Source organism: Stegastes partitus, unplaced genomic scaffold, assembly GCF_000690725.1.
Source record: "Stegastes partitus isolate 25-593 unplaced genomic scaffold, Stegastes_partitus-1.0.2 Scaffold819, whole genome shotgun sequence".
Classification (NCBI taxonomy): Eukaryota; Metazoa; Chordata; class Actinopteri; family Pomacentridae; genus Stegastes; species Stegastes partitus.
Window position 1 is genome coordinate 193,557 of NW_007578550.1, and position 19,448 is coordinate 213,004.

The 19,448-nt window shown below is 39.4% G+C and overlaps 1 protein-coding gene across 4 annotated transcripts in view; it reads left to right on the forward strand.

The window, feature by feature from the left end:
* gabrb3 (gamma-aminobutyric acid type A receptor subunit beta3) overlaps positions 1 to 17,678 on the forward strand; it is a 30,270-nt gene extending 12,592 nt beyond the window's left edge. Inside the window, exons 4-10 of one of the 4 annotated variants that reach the window (XM_008292572.1) lie at positions 3,488 to 3,708; positions 6,275 to 6,357; positions 7,689 to 7,826; positions 9,209 to 9,361; positions 13,582 to 13,826; positions 15,448 to 15,528; positions 17,331 to 17,678. In XM_008292572.1, coding sequence (XP_008290794.1) covers positions 3,488 to 3,708; positions 6,275 to 6,357; positions 7,689 to 7,826; positions 9,209 to 9,361; positions 13,582 to 13,826; positions 15,448 to 15,528; positions 17,331 to 17,678 — 1,269 coding nt within the window. Of the gene's footprint in view, positions 1 to 3,487; positions 3,709 to 6,274; positions 6,358 to 7,688; positions 7,827 to 9,208; positions 9,362 to 13,581; positions 13,827 to 15,447; positions 15,535 to 17,330 lie in introns of all 4 variants that reach the window. The other 3 variants (XM_008292575.1, XM_008292574.1, XM_008292573.1) reach the window with 3 other exon arrangements.
* Positions 17,679 to 19,448: the final 1,770 nt, after the last annotated feature.

The following is a 19,448-nucleotide window of genomic DNA, read 5'->3' on the forward strand; positions in this document are numbered from 1 at the left end:
CTCTCCGAGCCGAAGATGACACGACAGTCTCGTCTTCCCAGTGGGCCTCATTTACTCACTGGTGCTGAGAAGAAACCTCTTTCTGTCTCTTGTGGTCTTCATATCTGACAACAAACAACAGCACCCTTTAATGTGCCAAAACCCCAAAAAAAGACAATCTACAGGTATTTTCAGACATTGTTTTTAGAGTTGGCTGCTTCACACCATGATGCCGGCATGTTGAAATACTCTACACTGAATGTTCGTTTGCAGTATAGCTGGGCCATAATCCAATAATGTCACTAGGGATTTTGAGTGAAATTGTATGTTAGCTGTTTACAAGATTAGCATTTTCATTTATGCTGGCTCTTTCCTCGGTTGCATGGTCGCAGCCAAACACGTGCTGCTGTATTCATTATAAACATAGATTTCTTGCTACCTGGTGATACACTCAGACTACACCATTTAATGCTGTTGGCTCCCTCCACTACCCCATCCTCCTCCTCACATGCTCTAATTTAGTTTTGCTGATTTATCTACAAATAATATTCACGTATAGGAATTAATGCGGGTTTATTCTCTCTGCAGAATTCTTGTTGCTGCTTGGATTGTTTGAAAAATCAGAGCCTTCCTCCTCTCAAATATAACTGCATAGCCATTTGCTGTCAATAGTTGATTTCTTTACATAAGTATCTCTCAGTAGAATCAAATTAATCACTAAATTTCTTGTTATACATCAGTTTTGGGATGTCTTGCATAATGGCTCATTGCTTTTCACAGCAATTTGATGGTTTGATTTGATTTTGCAAGCATTTGCCATTTCACAGTATTGATTTCAGCTGTTTCACTCAGCCATCATATTTAAACATATTTTTAAGATTCAAATATAAATTACATTACATTAAGAATAGATGCAAATCTAATTTTACATTCACTAAGATGTTAGTGGGAAAATATAGCAAAAGATGTTATTGTATTTGTCAATAGCGAGGACTTTCTTATCCAAAAATGCTCATATGTTAAGGTTAAGTGATCTTCAAAATATAAATGAAGGAAATTATGTTCTGTAGTCTCATGGTGGCCCAGCACTTTACTGAAATACCTAACGTTGGTTTTAAGGCATCCTTACAGTAGAGCTTTAGAAGTTGAGCTGCATTTGGAGTCAAAGTCTGTTTATAAAAGATGGACGGAGCTACTGAAGGACACATCTGTCTATCTATGCAGTAGCAATGTGTTAATCACTCTACCCTAAAACATACCTGATGTATCTTCCTTTTACTCTAAATGGACCAATAACTAGCAAAATGAATATCATGTTGTGTTGAAGGAGATGTGAAGCTCAAAATGGAGACCATAAAATCAGTAGGAAAATGTTCACGAGGAAAACAGAGCAAAGGAGAAGAAGGGATATTTTTGCAAACATCTTTATACAATTGGACTTTTTTGCAACAAGCAGAGTCGCACCCTGCTGGTCATTAGAAAGAATGCAGATTTAAGGCACTTCCACATTGGCACATTTTCAGGCTATGTAAATCTTGTTTACACAATATAACCCAGCCGTAGAATTTATCAATGTTTAACCATAACAATGTTTGTAAGACAAAATATTTTTCTCTGAGGTGTATCACAGACACTACAACCAGGTTTTCTTACTTTAAATACACCCAGAGTCACATGTATTGTCGTAGAAAGCTGCATTTTGAAATAATTAAACATTAAATGTGTGATGTGTGCATGTAATTGTAATAATCTTATAAAACAACCACAGTTCATCAATAACAAATAATAAGTATAAGAAAAGATGGTTGGTTTATTTTAAATTTCTGCGCCTCAGACAGCCAGCCTCACAGACAGACTTAGTACGTGACATAATCTATGAGTTGAGCCACTTTCTGAGCAGCCAATAGCATTCATTTGACAAGAGTTGTCAATTCTGACCTCCAGTGTGGCTGTGGCCCTGTACACAAACTGAAAAGCCTCTGTGGGGGATAAGCAGAGGCCTGGAATAGATCCCTGAGGGACCCTGCAGGTTACACAGTGTACTGTGAAAACAAGAGGGTGTACAGTACAGTATGTACAGTAAGAGTGATGTGGTGAAGCTTTGCTTCTGAGATGCTAAAGAAATGTTTCAGTGGGATCTAAAGATCTCAAACAGACTAAAATAGCTGTGGCCCAGACATGGAGGGAGTGTGTTGGTAGATGGGCTCCTTCGCTGTAGTATGAGAGCTGTTGTGTAAAGCTGATTCACCCATCTCACACCTCTGCTGCATGTGGGAGGGAACATAATGAGGGCATCTTGGGGGTGAAAGAGAAATGGGAGGGCGAGGGCATCTCTGAAGAGGCTCAAAAAATAAAACTGTCAAGTCTCAAGCCAAGGATTTTCTGGAAGATACAGTAACATTCACTACAGAACCTACACCTAGTCTGACAAGTTGAAAATGTCTCCTTTATGGCCAAATAAACAAACAGAAGCCCACACAGTCTCAGTAACCAGAGGCAACCTTCTGACATAGGGTAAGACAATAAATATGTATTCTGATTGTAGGCACACACTAAATTATTCATAAGAATCAATACTATATTACACTACCAAATAACATAGTGTAATTCATTCCAAACACAAAACAAGCTTAGAGTTTGTCAGTCGTGCATAATGCAGATGCCCTTTTGCACCAGTGTACAGTGTAATGAGAGAATCAACAAAAAATAATGCAATTCTTTACTTTGTCAAAATCAGATCAGCAGTTTCTAAGGTGGAACCTCACAGACCAACCCCAAGCCATAATTAGTTCAGTGTTGAAAAGGGAAATACCAGTATTGATTTTCAACTCTGAGCATTTTCAAACACTTTATTATGGATATGCCATTGCACCAGAGTATAGACATTTTCAGCACAGCCAAGTTTTTTTGTTTATTTCCTGAGAACTGCTTATTTATTTAAGAGAACATTAGTCAGCAGAACAAAGCCAAGTGAGCTAGTAAAGAGCTCCATTAAAGGCCCGGAAAAGCTTTTGTGTTTGATGGATCAACTTGTGGAACTAGCTGCAAATGAACGCCCAATAAATTATTAATGTCATTGCATGTATGGCTGGTAATATGTAATGATATCAATCTATCTATCTGAAAAATGTGCTAAGTACCCTGCTGAAACATGGTGTTGATGCTGTTTCTGCAGTAATGGAAATCTATAGTTTGAGCACTGGTGCCAGTCTTTTGCAGAGAGCAGCTGAGGAGGATTTCTTGTTGAGAATGGTCTTGAAATATGGTCACCCAGGGCAGACTGACAATTCTATAAATATCACCTTTGTTACAAAAAAATCCATCCACAGCTCTGGGCTGCAGACGTCAAGTGCTGAACTCAGTAACCTTATAAAGAAAGTCTGGCTTCAGTTTGGCTGCTTTCGGCCACACAGGCTTTCAGAAATTGCAAATATCTGAAACAAAATTACATTATTTGTACTTTCTCTGACTCAAGTATAACTGCGTGATGCTCTTTTACTTTTCACAGGACTACACGCTGACGATGTACTTCCAGCAGTATTGGAGAGATAAGAGGCTAGCCTACGCAGGGATCCCTCTCAACCTGACACTGGACAACAGAGTAGCTGACCAGCTCTGGGTCCCAGACACCTACTTCCTTAATGACAAGAAGTCCTTTGTGCACGGTGTCACTGTTAAGAACCGGATGATTCGACTCCACCCGGATGGCACTGTCCTCTATGGCCTCAGGTGAGCACTGCTGTTTCCATTAATTGAATATTTGTGAAAGGCCCACATTCTTTAGTCCCTAGTTAAAGCTAGAGTATGCAGGATTGGAGAAACACGAGCAAGAGTAAGCTGGATTTTAAAAGCGTACAACTGAAGCTGAACATCTCCAAAACACATGAACGTACCCTGTCTGAGTACTGCCAAAGCACTAGTCCACACATGATAGCATTGGTGCAGAGAGGAGTGGAACACTGTGAAACTACCTCATGTCTAAAAACACACATGATTGCAAAACGTCCCATTCAAAGGCAGGATATACTGACATAAGATAAATACCGCCAAAGGACACTAGCTCACAATCAGGGCACAATGTACGAACAAGTGCACAGATAAATACGATCCTGAATGAAACTGGATGAGGATGGAAACCACAAAGGGCACTGACAGACTCACAAATATACAAATTGACATGGTCATGTGGCATGTTTAGCAGTGTAAGATGTGCCCATTAAGGTGGAACTGTAAAATACATTGCAGGAAAACACACAGGGAACAGGATCTAGCAGCTACTTACAGACTTAGATGTAACACAGTGCCAGTAATTATCTCTGAGGTGTGCAGGGCGTGGTGTGCAAATATAGCACAGGATACCTGGAGAATTTAAAACTCCCTTCTGTGTTTGGGCACTGTCGATGGAAAGCATGCACAAATCAAAGCACCTTCAAAGCCCTGCAGCAACTAATTCAATTACAACTCTGGTAATGATTTTTTAAAAAGGTGTGAATGATCTAGAATCTCTTCATACATTCTCTCCTCATACCAAACAATTGTTTGTTTTTCATTTGGGTAGATGACGAAATCTATGTCACACATACACTGGAGGGCACATTCACCAAAAGCATGAATTGGCCTTACGGAACCAACCCTGTCCACTTGCAGGATGGAGCTTTCAATATCTTTATTCTTCTGGGGAATTGGTTTAAATATATGTATGGCTAAATCTCCCCAATATTACAGCGTGGCATTGCATAGCGTAGTATTGGAGTTTTAAAGGATTCAAGGAACTTTATTTTGTCATGCCAGCTCATATTCACATGTTGTGGTACGAATTAAGTACTAAGGTCCTGGTTTTTAAAGAAAAAGCCTAATAAATAATAAGTACAATAAATAATAAAAACAGGAGCAATAAAAACAAGAGCAGAATATAAATAAAAATAAGCACTAAACATATGTGTAGCAACGAGGGAGACTGTAATATAATATTGTACTGTTTAAAATATTGCACATATATGGATAAAAGTGTTTAGTAGTGCAGTTGGTGCAGTCCGTCTGTGATGGTGGTGTGAGGCTACAGAACACAGCTCAAGTTCAACAGTCTGACAGTTTCAGGGAAGAAGCTGTTAGATAGAAGCTGTTTCTTAGCCTGGTGGTTTTGCTTTGTATGCTCCTGAGCTGCCTGCCTGAGGGGAGGGGCTGAAACAGTCTGTGTATGGGATGGGTGGAGTTCTTCATGATGCGGAGAGCCCTTCCCCTGCACCGTGATGAGTAGAAGTCTGAGGTGTTGTCAAAGATGAGCTGGTGCGCTTGAGCTGCATTGAGTGGGAAAGGGTGAATGAAGGAGAGGCATAGGACTTCATCGATCTGACCAAGGACTTCATAGATCTGACCAATTTAGGGGAAGCAGCCATGTGGAGTTACATTTCAGCCATTTTATTATTTTATTATTTCCCCAGAAAAAAATATGTAACTTTGATTCACAGAGATTAGCTTTTAAGAGTTAAATCCATGATTAATAGCAACTAGACTTGATTCTGCCGTTGTTTTAATAGTGACTTTATGCTAAAATACTTGGTATATGAATGACATCATCTTCATTATTTACATTCCAGCAGGGCAATATGCACAGAAATGATTCAGTCTATTGCTGTAGATAAAGACCTATGAAGGGTTAGGGTCAGGGCCATTTAAGTGTCGTTTATCCTGATGAAATTAACATATGATACACTTTTATTAACACTTCTCCACATTCTGCATAGTGTATACATACACTTCCATTAGCTAGATAGGAAATCAGTGTTGGCTGACGTTTGCATCTTGGAGTACCAGATGTATTTACACATTTTCATCATCTCTCACCACTTCCCATGATGCTTTCAGTAATTAGCTAGCAATCCATCTCCAGTGCTTATTGACTCTGCATTTACTCTTGGCTTTTACTCTGTCGCGTTGCTCTCTAAACTGCCCAAGACGCATGAAGTGGCAAAGAGCTTTATTTGCTTTGTTGAAGCCATTTGAGCTGCAGCTCAACACAATTTAATACTAATACAGCAACTCACATCCCATAACTGGTGTTGCATGTTTGTTTAAACTGCGGCTCAGAATCGGATTCTCTATATAACTGTGCAGCTCTGAGGGAATGCCTGCTTCTGAAAGTAGTTGGTATTGAGTTTAACTTTATAAAGAATTAATAATAAACATTGCTTGCATCTTTTATAGATGAATCACATCTGTACTAGCCACTTCTTACTGTAACACCTGTACTGCATATAAAATGAGGTCATGTCTTTTTGGTTCTCTTTTGATCCAGAATCACGACGACAGCAGCCTGCATGATGGATCTGAGGCGATACCCGCTGGACGAACAGAACTGCACTCTGGAAATTGAGAGCTGTAAGTTTAAGCCCCACATCTTGTGCTTAGTAAAGAAATACAGCAGACAGCTCTACTTTTTCATCACTTAAAAATATGAACAGCACCGTGATTCTCATAAAAAAAAAGTTCTCACACTGCTCTTCTCGTGGAGACAGAAACTGCACAGACTGCTGAATCGCTCTGGATTTATTAACCTGTCGTATCTCAGCGATTGCTCGCTGCAGCCTCTCCAGTTACAACGACTTCATCCCCACAGAAAGGATTTAAGCACACGGCAATTCTATAGCAGAGGACTGGGTCTTGGGCATGTTTGCCTATCTGTGCTGCCATTAAACTATTGACAGTTTTGGTTTTCATGTGTGTGGCATACAGTAAGTCTGTCTGCCTGCAGTGACACATGTTCCCATGAAGATTCACATCTCATGCAATCAGCTCTTACACACAGTCAGGTCTGTTTGATTCATAACATTTGGTGTAAATCAGTTGATGCTTTTTGACCTCCGGGTTTCACTCAAGCAAATAAACAAATACATTTTTACCATCCAAGAAATGAGACAGCTGCACTTTTCAATGCTCATAACAGTCACATGTAGTTGTCAGACCACAGACACCTCGATAGTCGTCTTTGACCAGCAGGTTCTCCACAAGAACTTCTTTTTATTAATGTGACAGCATCTGAATGTGTTGACATCTCCAAAGAGAGAGAGAGAGAGAGAGAGAAATGTGCGCATTTACACACATGGTACAACAGAAGTACCTTCATCAATGACTTATCATTATAAATTATCCCCGACATGGAGAAAGGATTGATCAGGATCTAATAACAGGTCACAGTGACCTCAGATAGATAAGTGGTCACATATAGAGTCACAGTTGAAAAGCTGCAGTGAAATCATTTGTTACACAGCAGATTTATTCTTTTGTTTATTAGTGCATCGTTATGCATTACGTCATTTGATGTACCGTCCAATCTTGAATGTTCAGCAAATATGGTACTGTGACTCCCTCTGTCAATGTCATGGGTACGTCTGAATGAAGTCATGAGAAACATTAATGTGAAAGTGACCTACGTTGGAATGAAAAAATGTGTCACTTTAACAGACTGATGATGTCTGCAATGTTATATTTCCTATGTCTTAACATGGCTTTAGGAGATTACCACGGTTGAAGTGCGTACATATAATCTTGTTTTTGTATGAACTGTAAGTACAAGAAACAGTTTTGTTTTTTGGGTTTTTTTTTGCATTTGTTTATTGTACTTGTGATTTATTTTGTCTTTATTTTATCTGACTGCAAAGCAAGTTGCCTATTCAGACAATAAAATGACTGAACTGAATCTGTTCTTGCAGATGGTTACACAACTGATGATATTGAATTCTACTGGAAAGGAGGAGACACTGCTGTGACTGGAGTCACACGCATTGAGCTCCCCCAGTTCTCCATAGTCGACTACAAACTGGTCTCCAGGAACGTGGTCTTTTCCACAGGTGACTATAGAACACCACAATGGATTATGCATTATTGTTTATATTTCTATTAATCCATCAGGAAAATTAGTGAAATCTAAGCTTAAAATCAAGATATTTAATCAAAATGACTTTATTCTATATGTCTCATTAAAATATTGCTAGAAATAAACCAGCAGAGATTGCGTTCTTTCTACTTCTAGCCATGATTATGCTATTTTTATAGAGGTGAAAGATTTGTATTGCAATAAAAAATTAGCTTACGTTGAGTAAAAATGTAACAGCAGCAAAAAATGCAGAGAAACTGCTTTGGGTTCAGAGGGTTAAATTCATGAAATAACAAACATCTTATGGGGCACTTTTCACATGTTCAGTTTTAGCCCCTTAAATCAGCTGAAAACTTCTGTGCATGTCTCTGTAACATCAAATATTTATCACTAAATAAGCATATGTCAAAGTTAAAAACATCCTATTATTTATTAATAGTTTGACACAATGTCTACACAGCCAACAAAGTAAAAGCAGCGTGCCAGCAGTTCTCCATCAGCACTATGTTTAGTGTTTCCCCTCTTTTAACAGAGCCCAATATACTTTCATTATAGATATATATATCATATTAAAAATGGAAAAAAATGTTGTTGTTTTTTTTTTTACCACAGTACTGCAAGTCAAACAAAAGGCGTTATATAGACTTTTAGACTTTTAGACTTACAGACTTGTAGTTTTTAATAACAGTGATCAAAACAATGGTTTACATTTTGATACAAATGTTGTTGATTGGCTCAAAGGTTTTCTTGAGAAGTGCTGCTGGATGCAATTGACATTATAATAGAATAGAATAGAACAGAATAGAATAGAACTTTATTGATCCCTTTGGTGGAAACCTCAGGGAAATTGTTGGGATATTTATAGGAACATTTATATAGGAATTTATTAATTTCATAGGAAATTATAGGGATACACAAAGCATTGGACTGCATGTGAAATGTGAAACATTTAAACCTCTTCAAACTTTGTCAGAAATTTATGAGCTGACTGATAAAATACATGGTCAGTGCCTTTATTTGACAAGTATTAGTACATTTCCTGCCTTGTGCATTTGGGCTTTCCAAAATACAATAACATCCACATGAATGCCAGAACAGATGCAGAACATGGCATCGTATAAAAATAATCTCTACTATTCACGTCACTTGCTGGTGGTTTTGATGTTGTATATGAATATGAGCTGCTGAATAATCTCAACACGAAGTTTTATCAAATGATTTGCAACTTGAACTGTGCTTGCCTGTTTCCATGGTGATGAAATCAATTCATGAAACTGTCACCATAGGAACCAAAACAAAGTGATGTTTCTGCTGAATTGAAGAGGGCTTGTTCTTCTCCTGTGTCTTGTCCTGCAGGTGCCTACCCTCGACTGTCTCTGAGCTTCAAGCTGAAGCGAAACATTGGATACTTCATCCTGCAGACGTACATGCCCTCCATCCTCATCACCATCCTATCCTGGGTTTCATTCTGGATAAATTATGACGCCTCAGCTGCCAGAGTTGCATTAGGTACGATGTGTCCTGTGCAGTGCGGTGACCTCAGGTCTGCAGTTTAATCTACAGGCAGATGTCGTCTGTGTTTAATAGATTCAGCCTGCAGGCCTGTGTACAGTGGCCACCCCTGTCACAAAGCAAGAAACCCGACAGAAGCATTTAAAGTATGACATCACCAAAGTCAAGTCCAATACAGAATGAACCTGGGATTGATGGCAAATGTGACTTGACCCTGCAACCTTTGGAAGGTTGGCCGATGTTCATTTCAAGCTCTGTACAGTCATGTCATCCCAGATACTTTCATAGTGATCCTTATGTCATTCTGCAAAGTAAAACCTTACACTTGATCACATGATGTGTCATTTTAACACACCTGTAGGTCCGAGTATCATGAATCTGTTATTATTAGTGTTGTGCTTAGCATACAACATTTTTACTTCTTGAAGGAAAGGACCAAACAATTAATCCTTTTTTTTTTTTTTTTTAAATTGTCATATGACCACGTGCAATATCCAAAGGAGCTGCAATTTTTTTTGGTCAAATGTGTCAAAGACACCAATTTAATTAAGCATTGTGGAGCTACAGAGACACCCTGGCCTGCAAATCCTGTTTCCCGGACAAAAGGGAACATGTCTGGCCAGCAGAATGACTATTCCCACTAAAATTATCACTCATGTCGCAGTATCTGTCAAAGTAATAGAAATATGATTCTTTTTGCATGTCCTTCAGCCCTGTCATAGCATTAGCTCGACAAGGATAACAAGTCACGTGTGGTTGTAGAAATAGGACATTACTTGGAGGAGACTTTGCGAGAATAAGTATTGCAATACATCCACTTAACACCCTGTGTCAAGAGAAAAACTATTACAAGAAAACATACACCACCCACTGAAACATTACCTTCACATCGACACTGACAGCTAAATTTTATGTTGGCCGTTTTTCTGTTACACTTTGCACCTTTTATCTTCAGAATCCGATTTGCAAATTCTTCTCCTTCCACTCTTGCATTTCCCTTAAACCAGTAATGTTCAGTCCTTTACTGCAGTTGCAAACCACATTACTCACACAGGTAGGAATGGACAGATTAAAAACAAGAAGTATGAAGAGAAGACAGTTGTGGGATGCAGGTGGGAGGTAATGAGGATGTTCTGAATAGATGGATGCACCGCGGAAAATCTGACTTTTTTGTTACGCAGGATACGTTGATGACGGATGGCCCCTTTGCCCACTGAGATGTTGTGCAGTTGATGGAACGTTTGCTGTGAAATCATGTCTAGCTCATAAGATTCACTGTGCCGACCTGCGAGGATGACAGGTTGGATGTTTCAGGACATTTAGTGAACTCAAATTAGAGTGTGTGGTGACATTTGAATGACTCTGTAGGGGAAAAAAAGGATGTTAAGGAGTTTAGATTTATATCAGGTCTTTTTTTTTATTCAATTAATTCACCACAGATTTGTTTTATGCTTGAAAAGAAGACACAGTTAAAGCTGCACCACTCTGTTCTTTTTTTAAGATACATTTTTGGCATTTTGCCTTTATTTTGATAGGAGCAGTAGAAATAGACATTACATTTAGGGAACAGAACAGGCAAATAGCATTCTGTAAAGGGAAGCTAAGTAGGGATTCACTGCTGAAGGCTTTTTCATCCATGCGGTCTGTGCCCTACTCAGCTATCAGGTCATCCCACCAGTCAGTGTTTTTGTATTAACAGTGGGTCAGATAACTAGGTCCAGTGTAAAATAGGTCAGTCAGAGTGATGAACCGACAGAGGATCATCACTCGACTCCTCAGTTCCCCGCAGTTCTACAGCGCAGTTTGCTGTCTTTCAACCACAGCTTCAACCTCACTGCTTTGATTTAATTTCATCAGCGTTGTATGCAGCTGCAGCGTAAAGCCATTTTTAGCAAAAAGCTCTTACAAACGATGAGTACACTACCTGTCCAGTAGCAAGTTTGTGAATAGGGCCAAGAGAAAAAGCCAGATTTTTCCCTCAGGAGTTGTTGAAGATCATAACACAATAAATACTGGAGTTGCATTCTTCAGTTTGCCCAAAACACTAAGAACTGCACATTCTAGAGGAAGTACTTTAAAGCCAGGAACGGATTATTTCCACTTAAAATACACTTCTAAATATGTAATTTTGATACACAGAGTGGAAGGTTAAATGAATGACCACAGAGGGACTGTAAGGTTCCAGAAAGACTGCTCCTTCAATAAGTGTAGTCACTACAAGTAAATATTGTACTGCAAGAAAAAAACATGTTGTCAGTGAGCATATGACTAATACTTTCTGAATCAACGTATCTGTCACTTGTTAAATGATAATTCAGTAAATTACACTATATAGAAACATAATTTCTAAGAGACATGTTTTCCAGACAAAACTTTTGTCAGGACATTCATTGTTAAAACTTTAAAAAATGTTGCGTTTGCGAATGGCTTTTTTTTAAGTTAGAAAGAAATGAATTAATACTGTTTTAAAGCACATTCAGCTGCTGGGATTGTAATTAAATTTCAGTTGTTTCCTTGTGAGCACACATTAAATAGCATAAACATTCAAACATGGTGTTGACTTGCTGCTCAAGTTCTACTTTTATCTTGTTCTTTTATCAGATGAATCCGGGTTTAAATTCTAATTTTACAAAATGAAGACAGCATTTTATTTCTGAAATGTTTGTGTAGGGCCACTTGATTTTAGAAACAAAATTGGCAGGATTTGTGAAATAGTATTTATATTTCTAGCATTTATATTAAAGCAAAAGTTTTTGTTCGGTATCATCACAACCAGACTCTGTAGTAGCACTAGAATAGTAAATGAACCCTGATTAGACATTGTGTGATATACTGGTGAGTTCTTCCCACATTTCAGTCGCATTTAAACAGAAAAATATTAGATTCAAAAACAACCTATCAGTTGTATGTTCCCTTCAGCCTGTTTGAGGCTGCTGCCTTGTGGTGTAACAGGAGACACAACTGGATCTAATACTCTCTTAGACTTTCCACTGGCCTGCAGGACTGAATCTAAAACGAGGCTCAGGTCTCCGCTGGAAAACACTGTACCTCCCCTATCTTCATTGATCTCTGCTAGAATATTTGACTTAATGGAAATCCTCATTCAGCCTCAGTGCACTAAAAGTAGTGCCTGTGTTAGAAAGAGCACATCACTGCAGCAATCACTAAATCGTACACTATCTTAAGACGAGTGTAGTAGGTTTCAGGAGGCCTGGTGGGCCGTTTACGTGTGGAAAGCACCTCCACAGGGTCAGACCTCTTCAGGAAACTCTCTCCTCTGGTTCATCTGCTGTAACGCCTCCTCATTGAGAAGAAAGCTGTCTGAGACACTGAGATCAATGCAAGTTAGAAAGCTTTTACACTTACTGTGCTGTCCAAATTTAATCACTGTCTGTGTGATGATTTATTACAGGTTTCCATTCTCTCTGCCATTATGGTGGTGTGAATATCCTGAGCAAAACTAGATTTACAAGGATGCCTGTCAGGCTCAGCAGTGGAAAAAGACGTCTGAAGTGGGACGTTAAGAAATTAAACCGCGTATTTACATTGAATCTCACAACAGCTGCATGGTCTATGTCTTCTGTGATTATCACTTCTTAACTTGTTCGTCTACTTCAGCTGCTGTAAACTTGGGAGCAGTGCTGCACAGTTATTCAAGGGGTTTGTCGAGTATCCGTCTCCTCTGAACTCTTAGAGAGTTTAGATCCTTGCTCGTCCCTTTGTTATGCAGAAATCGATGCCATGTACCCACGGCGCTCTCAACTCCCCCACACACACCATACAGTGAAACATTTTTGTTTTAATTATGTAAGCCTGAATCGACAGAAATAGACACACTGTCCAGGTTGGTGAGCCATCCAGAAGACACAGGAACAACACAGGCACATTATTTTTGATGGTGCATGATGCTGAGAGACTGACTGCACTGCTGTTTGTTGTGTATCTGCTGAGTCTGTTCGCTCGATGTGCGCTGAAATGAGCTGTAAACCACATAGATGAGCATTTTCTACTTATCCAAGCTAAGAAAATGAAAGCTCACCAAGATCCATCTGACAGTTTTTAAGGTTTTTATTTGTTTATGACTGTTTTATCCATGATGAAAAGTTACCTGCAGCTGATGAAAATGACTTAGACTTGGAACTTGGCAGAAAGCTAAAATTTTCTACTTTTATTTTAGATGGAGTAACACTGTGGGAATTGATTTTCTTCTCTTCCAGGGATCACCACTGTGCTGACTATGACAACCATCAACACCCATCTGAGAGAAACCCTACCCAAGATCCCCTACGTCAAAGCTATAGACATGTACCTGATGGGCTGCTTCGTGTTTGTCTTCCTGGCTCTGCTGGAATATGCCTTTGTCAACTACATTTTCTTTGGACGAGGTCCTCAGATGCAGAAGAAATTGGCGGAGAAGGCGCAGAAGGCAAATAATGACCGGAATAAATTTGACGTGCCCAAGGTGAGGAACACTTCCAAACACTGGAGAGGTGCTGTGTATGTTCATAACTAAGCGAATCTTTATTCTAGGGCTGGATGTTAGCAATATGTTAGCAATATGATAACTTAAGTGCCTCAAATGGTTGTATCATCCACATGGAGCAATTCTCCATGACCATGGTGGAGATGTATGTAATAATAATTTGTAATTGATCAGTACTTTTAACAAAAGTAGTCGCAGAGGTCCACAGCTATGGATATGAAACTAACTTGTTTTCATTTGTTTGCATAATGTAACTCATTTAAAGTTCTGTGGCAATTTTAAAATTAATTTCCATGTTTGAAAATGCACTGCAGTAAAATTTACAAATTGAAATGACCTTTTTGACTCATCGGCTAAACAAACCCAACAGTCGAGCATATTTGTTGTCTGGCCTAAAAAATAAATTCCCTTGTTGTGTTAAACATACATGACTTTTCATTGCGATAATAAGATGTTACATAACTTGTAAATTATTTCAATATATTGACCAACAGTTATTCAATGCAAGCAAACAAATATAAATTTTACAGCAAATGCATACTTTTGGAATCAAATATATGTTTTGATTTTGATGCAGATCAAATGAAAGTGAATATGCAGTTACGCACATTATGTTATGATTATTGAGGCTGATATTTTGTGTTCTTCCTGTTCTTGGTATTGTTTTATATTGGCCGATTGCCACAAAATAAATTAAATAAGCTACTTTTGTCCTCATGCAGCTGGCTTTCTCAATCTGCGGTCACTCCATAGTCGTAGCAATGTCCGACGCTGTGTGATTGTTTACACATCATGAGTAGCAGCCAAGCACTGAAAGCTATTGTTTACACAGAGAGACAGATGAGCACATTTGCTGAATGGAGCAGCTCTGGTGAATTAGCGGAGCTGTGTTTGCAACATGAGATAGGAAGTGATGTTTAAGTTATGATAAACACAACAACCTTTACAGGTATGCTTAGTCTCCCCTTTACACAGAAAACGCTCCAATAGTTCACTTGGTGTCAGTGCAACTGTTGTTTCACCACCAGGGCAAGGCTATTACACAATTAAGATGTTTGTTGTGCCTCTTAGCCTCTATTGCTATCTGTAGTACCATAACATCTTTCTAGAGTAGGATTAACTTTAACAGTTTGCTGTGACAGACATCTCTCTAGCAGAGACACAACCTGCAAAAACTGAACAAACAGCACAGCAGTGGCCACAAATCAGGAGTTTGGTACTTTCAGGGCTAATGCCTAGAGGCTAAGTTATTAATGTATATAATTTCCAAATATATATAGTTTTTTGTTTTTTTTTTAACCTTCCTTGATTACAAAAAAATGATATCAGTATCAACCCTTAAATGACCCTAAATAACCCTTTTGGTTGATTCCTAGACTGCATCAGTATTTTACACAATATTGATGTATTTTCAAACATGGAAAGAAAAGGGACCTTGGTTCAGTGATTCAGATGAATCACAGATTGTAACTGATCCACACAGAAGGATTCTGTGACTCTTCCATCATCTTTCTGTGACTGTGAAGCTCTGTGAGCTCCTTGGCTACCACCTGACCAAAGCTCAGACGAAGGGGTTTGTGTTTGTGTTTCTCTCGGCTAGTCCCTTCTGGAAGGAGGCAATTGCAAGTCCTCGTCTCTTAAACAGTCCAATCAGGTACAAGGGCGTCGTCACTCACGACGGGTGAGTGTCTGTCACTGCTGTAGTGTCACATCTGTGAACCCACCACTGAAACTTTGCTACCGCCATGCAAAGTTTGACCTCCTCATTTAACAAAGCAGCATACTTTATATCACAGTATCCTCCTCTACCAGCCATTTCTCTGACCACGACCATTGTATGAGTGGATTCCTCCTAACAGTGCTTCTGTCTGTGTTGTGCCACACCCTTTTATTGTCATGTTTGTGTCTCTTGTTATCCCATAAGATAAATGTAAACAACCCATCATTAGGCTTAATATTGTTAAGGTTCACTGGAAAGGGATCCAAAAAAGCAACAGTGGGGTTGGTGGTTAGGAAAGAGGGATTTATTCAGGCTGCAAGGTACAGAGGAAACCAGGAAGCACGTAAGGGAAGTCAAGTGAGGGAGGGTGGTCCAGGGGAGGTTCCAAAGGGACAGGGTGACTAAACGGCTGAGGCAGGAGCACGGCTGCAGAGGCTGAGCTGAGACAAAGGCACAAGTTAGACAAGGCGAGTTTCTCTAAACACAATTATTCTAAGCAAACTGGCTGGCCTGTTACCACTCGAGGGAAGACAATCCACTGGCGCTGGAGCACAGGTGGAGGCAGGCTTTATCCAGTGCTGACTATGATGAACATCAGATGTGGGAGAGAGTGAGTGAAACCTCTCCCGTCCAAAAACCCTGCCCAGCCTCAAAAAACACTCACAGCCACCAAACCAACAGGGACATACACTAAACAATGTTTCACAATCATGCACAAAAAACTCAGATCACCACAGTTTTTAGGTGATTATACCTGCACTGAACTAGTCAGTAATATGGTCTTAGTCCTCAGTGTTGACAGGAGAGAAATGCAACTTCACTTTGTACAGTTTTAAAGATGAAACTGGTTGATTTGAATATTAGTATGTCGTACACTTTAGGATACTTTCTCTTTATTTATGACAATATGCAGCATTTTAGCTCTGTAACTCCTTCAATGGCAATATATATATATTCCTTTGCTGTACCGAGAAATGTACCAAACCCTAAATTTCGTGTGTTATACTTCTATTACTTTCCGCAAAAAAATCACGCATATATGCAACAGTTACAGCTGACCGACTTGACAGCTGTAAGTGTTGCAAAATGATGACTATATGTCGAAAATCCCACTTCACTGCTCTTTACAGCTTTCTTGTGTCGATGATTTTCTTTGATATATGTCTAGCTACCTCCAGGAATTTGTTTGGATGAAATATGATGTATATGTTTTGTTTCCGATGATGTGTCGCTGCTATAAATAATGAATGGAAGGACTCAATATAACACGAGGTTAAGCAGGCTTTAATTTATAGATGAGCTCTGACGTGGATCTCAGAATGTCCATATTTCATTCTCATATTGTAGAATAGGATCAGCTGGTGTCATAAGTTTGCACCAAAGTTGACAGAAAATAAATATTCACCTTGTCACCTCCTCTCATGCCGTGTTACCACCTTCTTGTATCACTGTGTTCATCTTGCGCCTCTATTTTTGCCACATAGGTCCAAATGATTTATTTGTGTTTGTGTGGGTGGCGATAGTTGTCATGACATTAGTGTTAGAGCCATCCAGTCCAACCTTGAGCTGATTTGTGAGAAGTGATTTAACTTTGGGACAGAAAACCTGCTTTTGAAGGCCGCTCTCTGTTTCCTCGGCTGTAATCTGTCAGCCGCTAGAGGAGGCCGGCTCCGGGCCCCTGACACATGGTGCACATGTGTCATCAGTCACTGAAGCCTCCGCTTCAGCCCATTTTTAACACCGCTGCTGTCTGTCGTTCCTAGGTCGACTCCCAGGGGAACATTTTGCTGACAACCTTGGAGATCCACAACGAGGTGGGAGGAAATGAGATCACAACCACCGTCAGCGAGACTCACAACTCCTCCTCTATGATGTTCGACAACTCGGGGGTCCAGTACAGGAAGCCGAGCACGCCGCAGGAGTCGGGACGCCTCAGCATGGACAGGAACGCACATCTTAAGAAAACCCGTCTGCGGAGACGATCCTCGCAGCTCAAAATCAAAATCCCTGACCTCACCGATGTGAACGCCATCGACAGATGGTCACGGATTATATTCCCCTTCAGCTTCTCCCTCTTCAACCTCATCTACTGGCTTTATTACGTCAATTAACACACTTTGTTTTTTAAACCCCTCTTTGGCTCATTCTAGTTTCTGAATGAGAGACTTGTTTGTGATGAACCTGACACAGTAACGTTTTTTTTTTGTTTTTTTTATCAGAGTAAGTGCAGACTTTGATGAGTCACTCCGATGATGCACAGTCACAAGGATTTATCTGCAGAACATGTGTTTTACAAAGACTCGCATGTACAGACAGTAACTCTCTGCATCAACCCCTGTGAACTCCTGAGACATCGGTCTCATGGGTTGAAACACACACTCTTTGCAGTGTTATGTCTTCAATTGTTTACACTGCTTTACATCAGTTCTTACATCTGTCCCCATAACTCCAAAACATAATGTGGTCCCACTCTTACAGCTTAGTGCAAATGACAAGTATTCATAGTATTAATGCAGCTCTAATTATCCATCAATCTGCACGGGAACAAATATGGACAAACACCATGTGTACACCTAAGCTAAAGTCTAACTTAATGATCTGGAACTGATTTGTGCCGTTGTGTTTACGTGCGCACGAGTGTCCCAGTTATAAGACGAACTGTGGTCTGATCATAATCAGGGTGCAGCATTTACATGGAGCACAGAGAAAGAAATCTGCTTATTCATCTCACCTTTTGAACAGTTAACTATACCAGAGGAATCAACAGTACGAGCATCAGCTCTGATACCAAGTGCCCATAGAGTTGTAATAAGTGGGCAGTTGTGGGGAATATTGCTTGGTTTGTGTTTCTGTTGCGTCATTTAGCTCTTACCTGAGCAGGTAGTCAGCAGCTGTGGGACACAAGGAGATGATGTATACGTACATTTTATTACAGAGCCGTCAAGCTAACATAATCAGGTTTCTTTCAACTGGGATAATGGTTTATTTAGATTTCTGAAATCGGGATAAGATATTTACATCCACAAACACAAAAATGGGATATTTCAAAAAACTTCAAATATCATGACAGGGACACTCAAGTTCATGTCAACACTAACCAGTCCAACTCCTTTAAGTATGAAACCGGACTAAAAGGAGTGGTTTTGTTTTTTGGGAAAATATACTTATTTTGCACAAGTGTTTAATACCACTGTCACGTTTGTTAAATATGAAGCTATAGCTAGACGTTGGTTAGCTTAGCTTAGCATAGCATGAATGAACAGCTGAACATATTTTCCAAATCTCAAACTGTTCCTTTAATTTGTTTTGGAGTTGATGCCACCGGCTGTTTTCTCGCTGTGACCTTGCTCCTGTGATTAACCAAACACTGTGCAAAGATGTCAAGAGGTCTTTGAAAGCCCAGTTTTAATTAACAAGAGAATTCATACCAGCATTTTATAAAATTGTCATTCTGTCATTTGCTGCCATTACTTAGAGGAATAGGGATTTCTTTCTTATTTATTTTTTTTTTTTTTATTTTCCACAAAGAAAATTGATACCACTCTCTGTTCTGCCAAATATCAAGGTCAAGCTAGCAGCCATTTAGCTTAGCTTAGCTTAGCTTAGCTTAAAGATTGGAAACATCTGGACCCTCTGATGCTGACTTGTACATTAGATCTCATGCTAAATCCATATATAAACCAAAACATTTGTTAGGAAGGATTATATACAGCAGCTACTTTCATTTTTTGCATCTTTTGTTCACAAATTAAACAGTGGTGTAAACTAACTAAGTACATTTACTCAAGTGTTGTACTTGGGTTGGAGTTAGGGTTACAGTTTTGGGACACTTGTACTTAAGTATTGCCATTTTCTGATTCTTTATACTTCCACTCAACTAC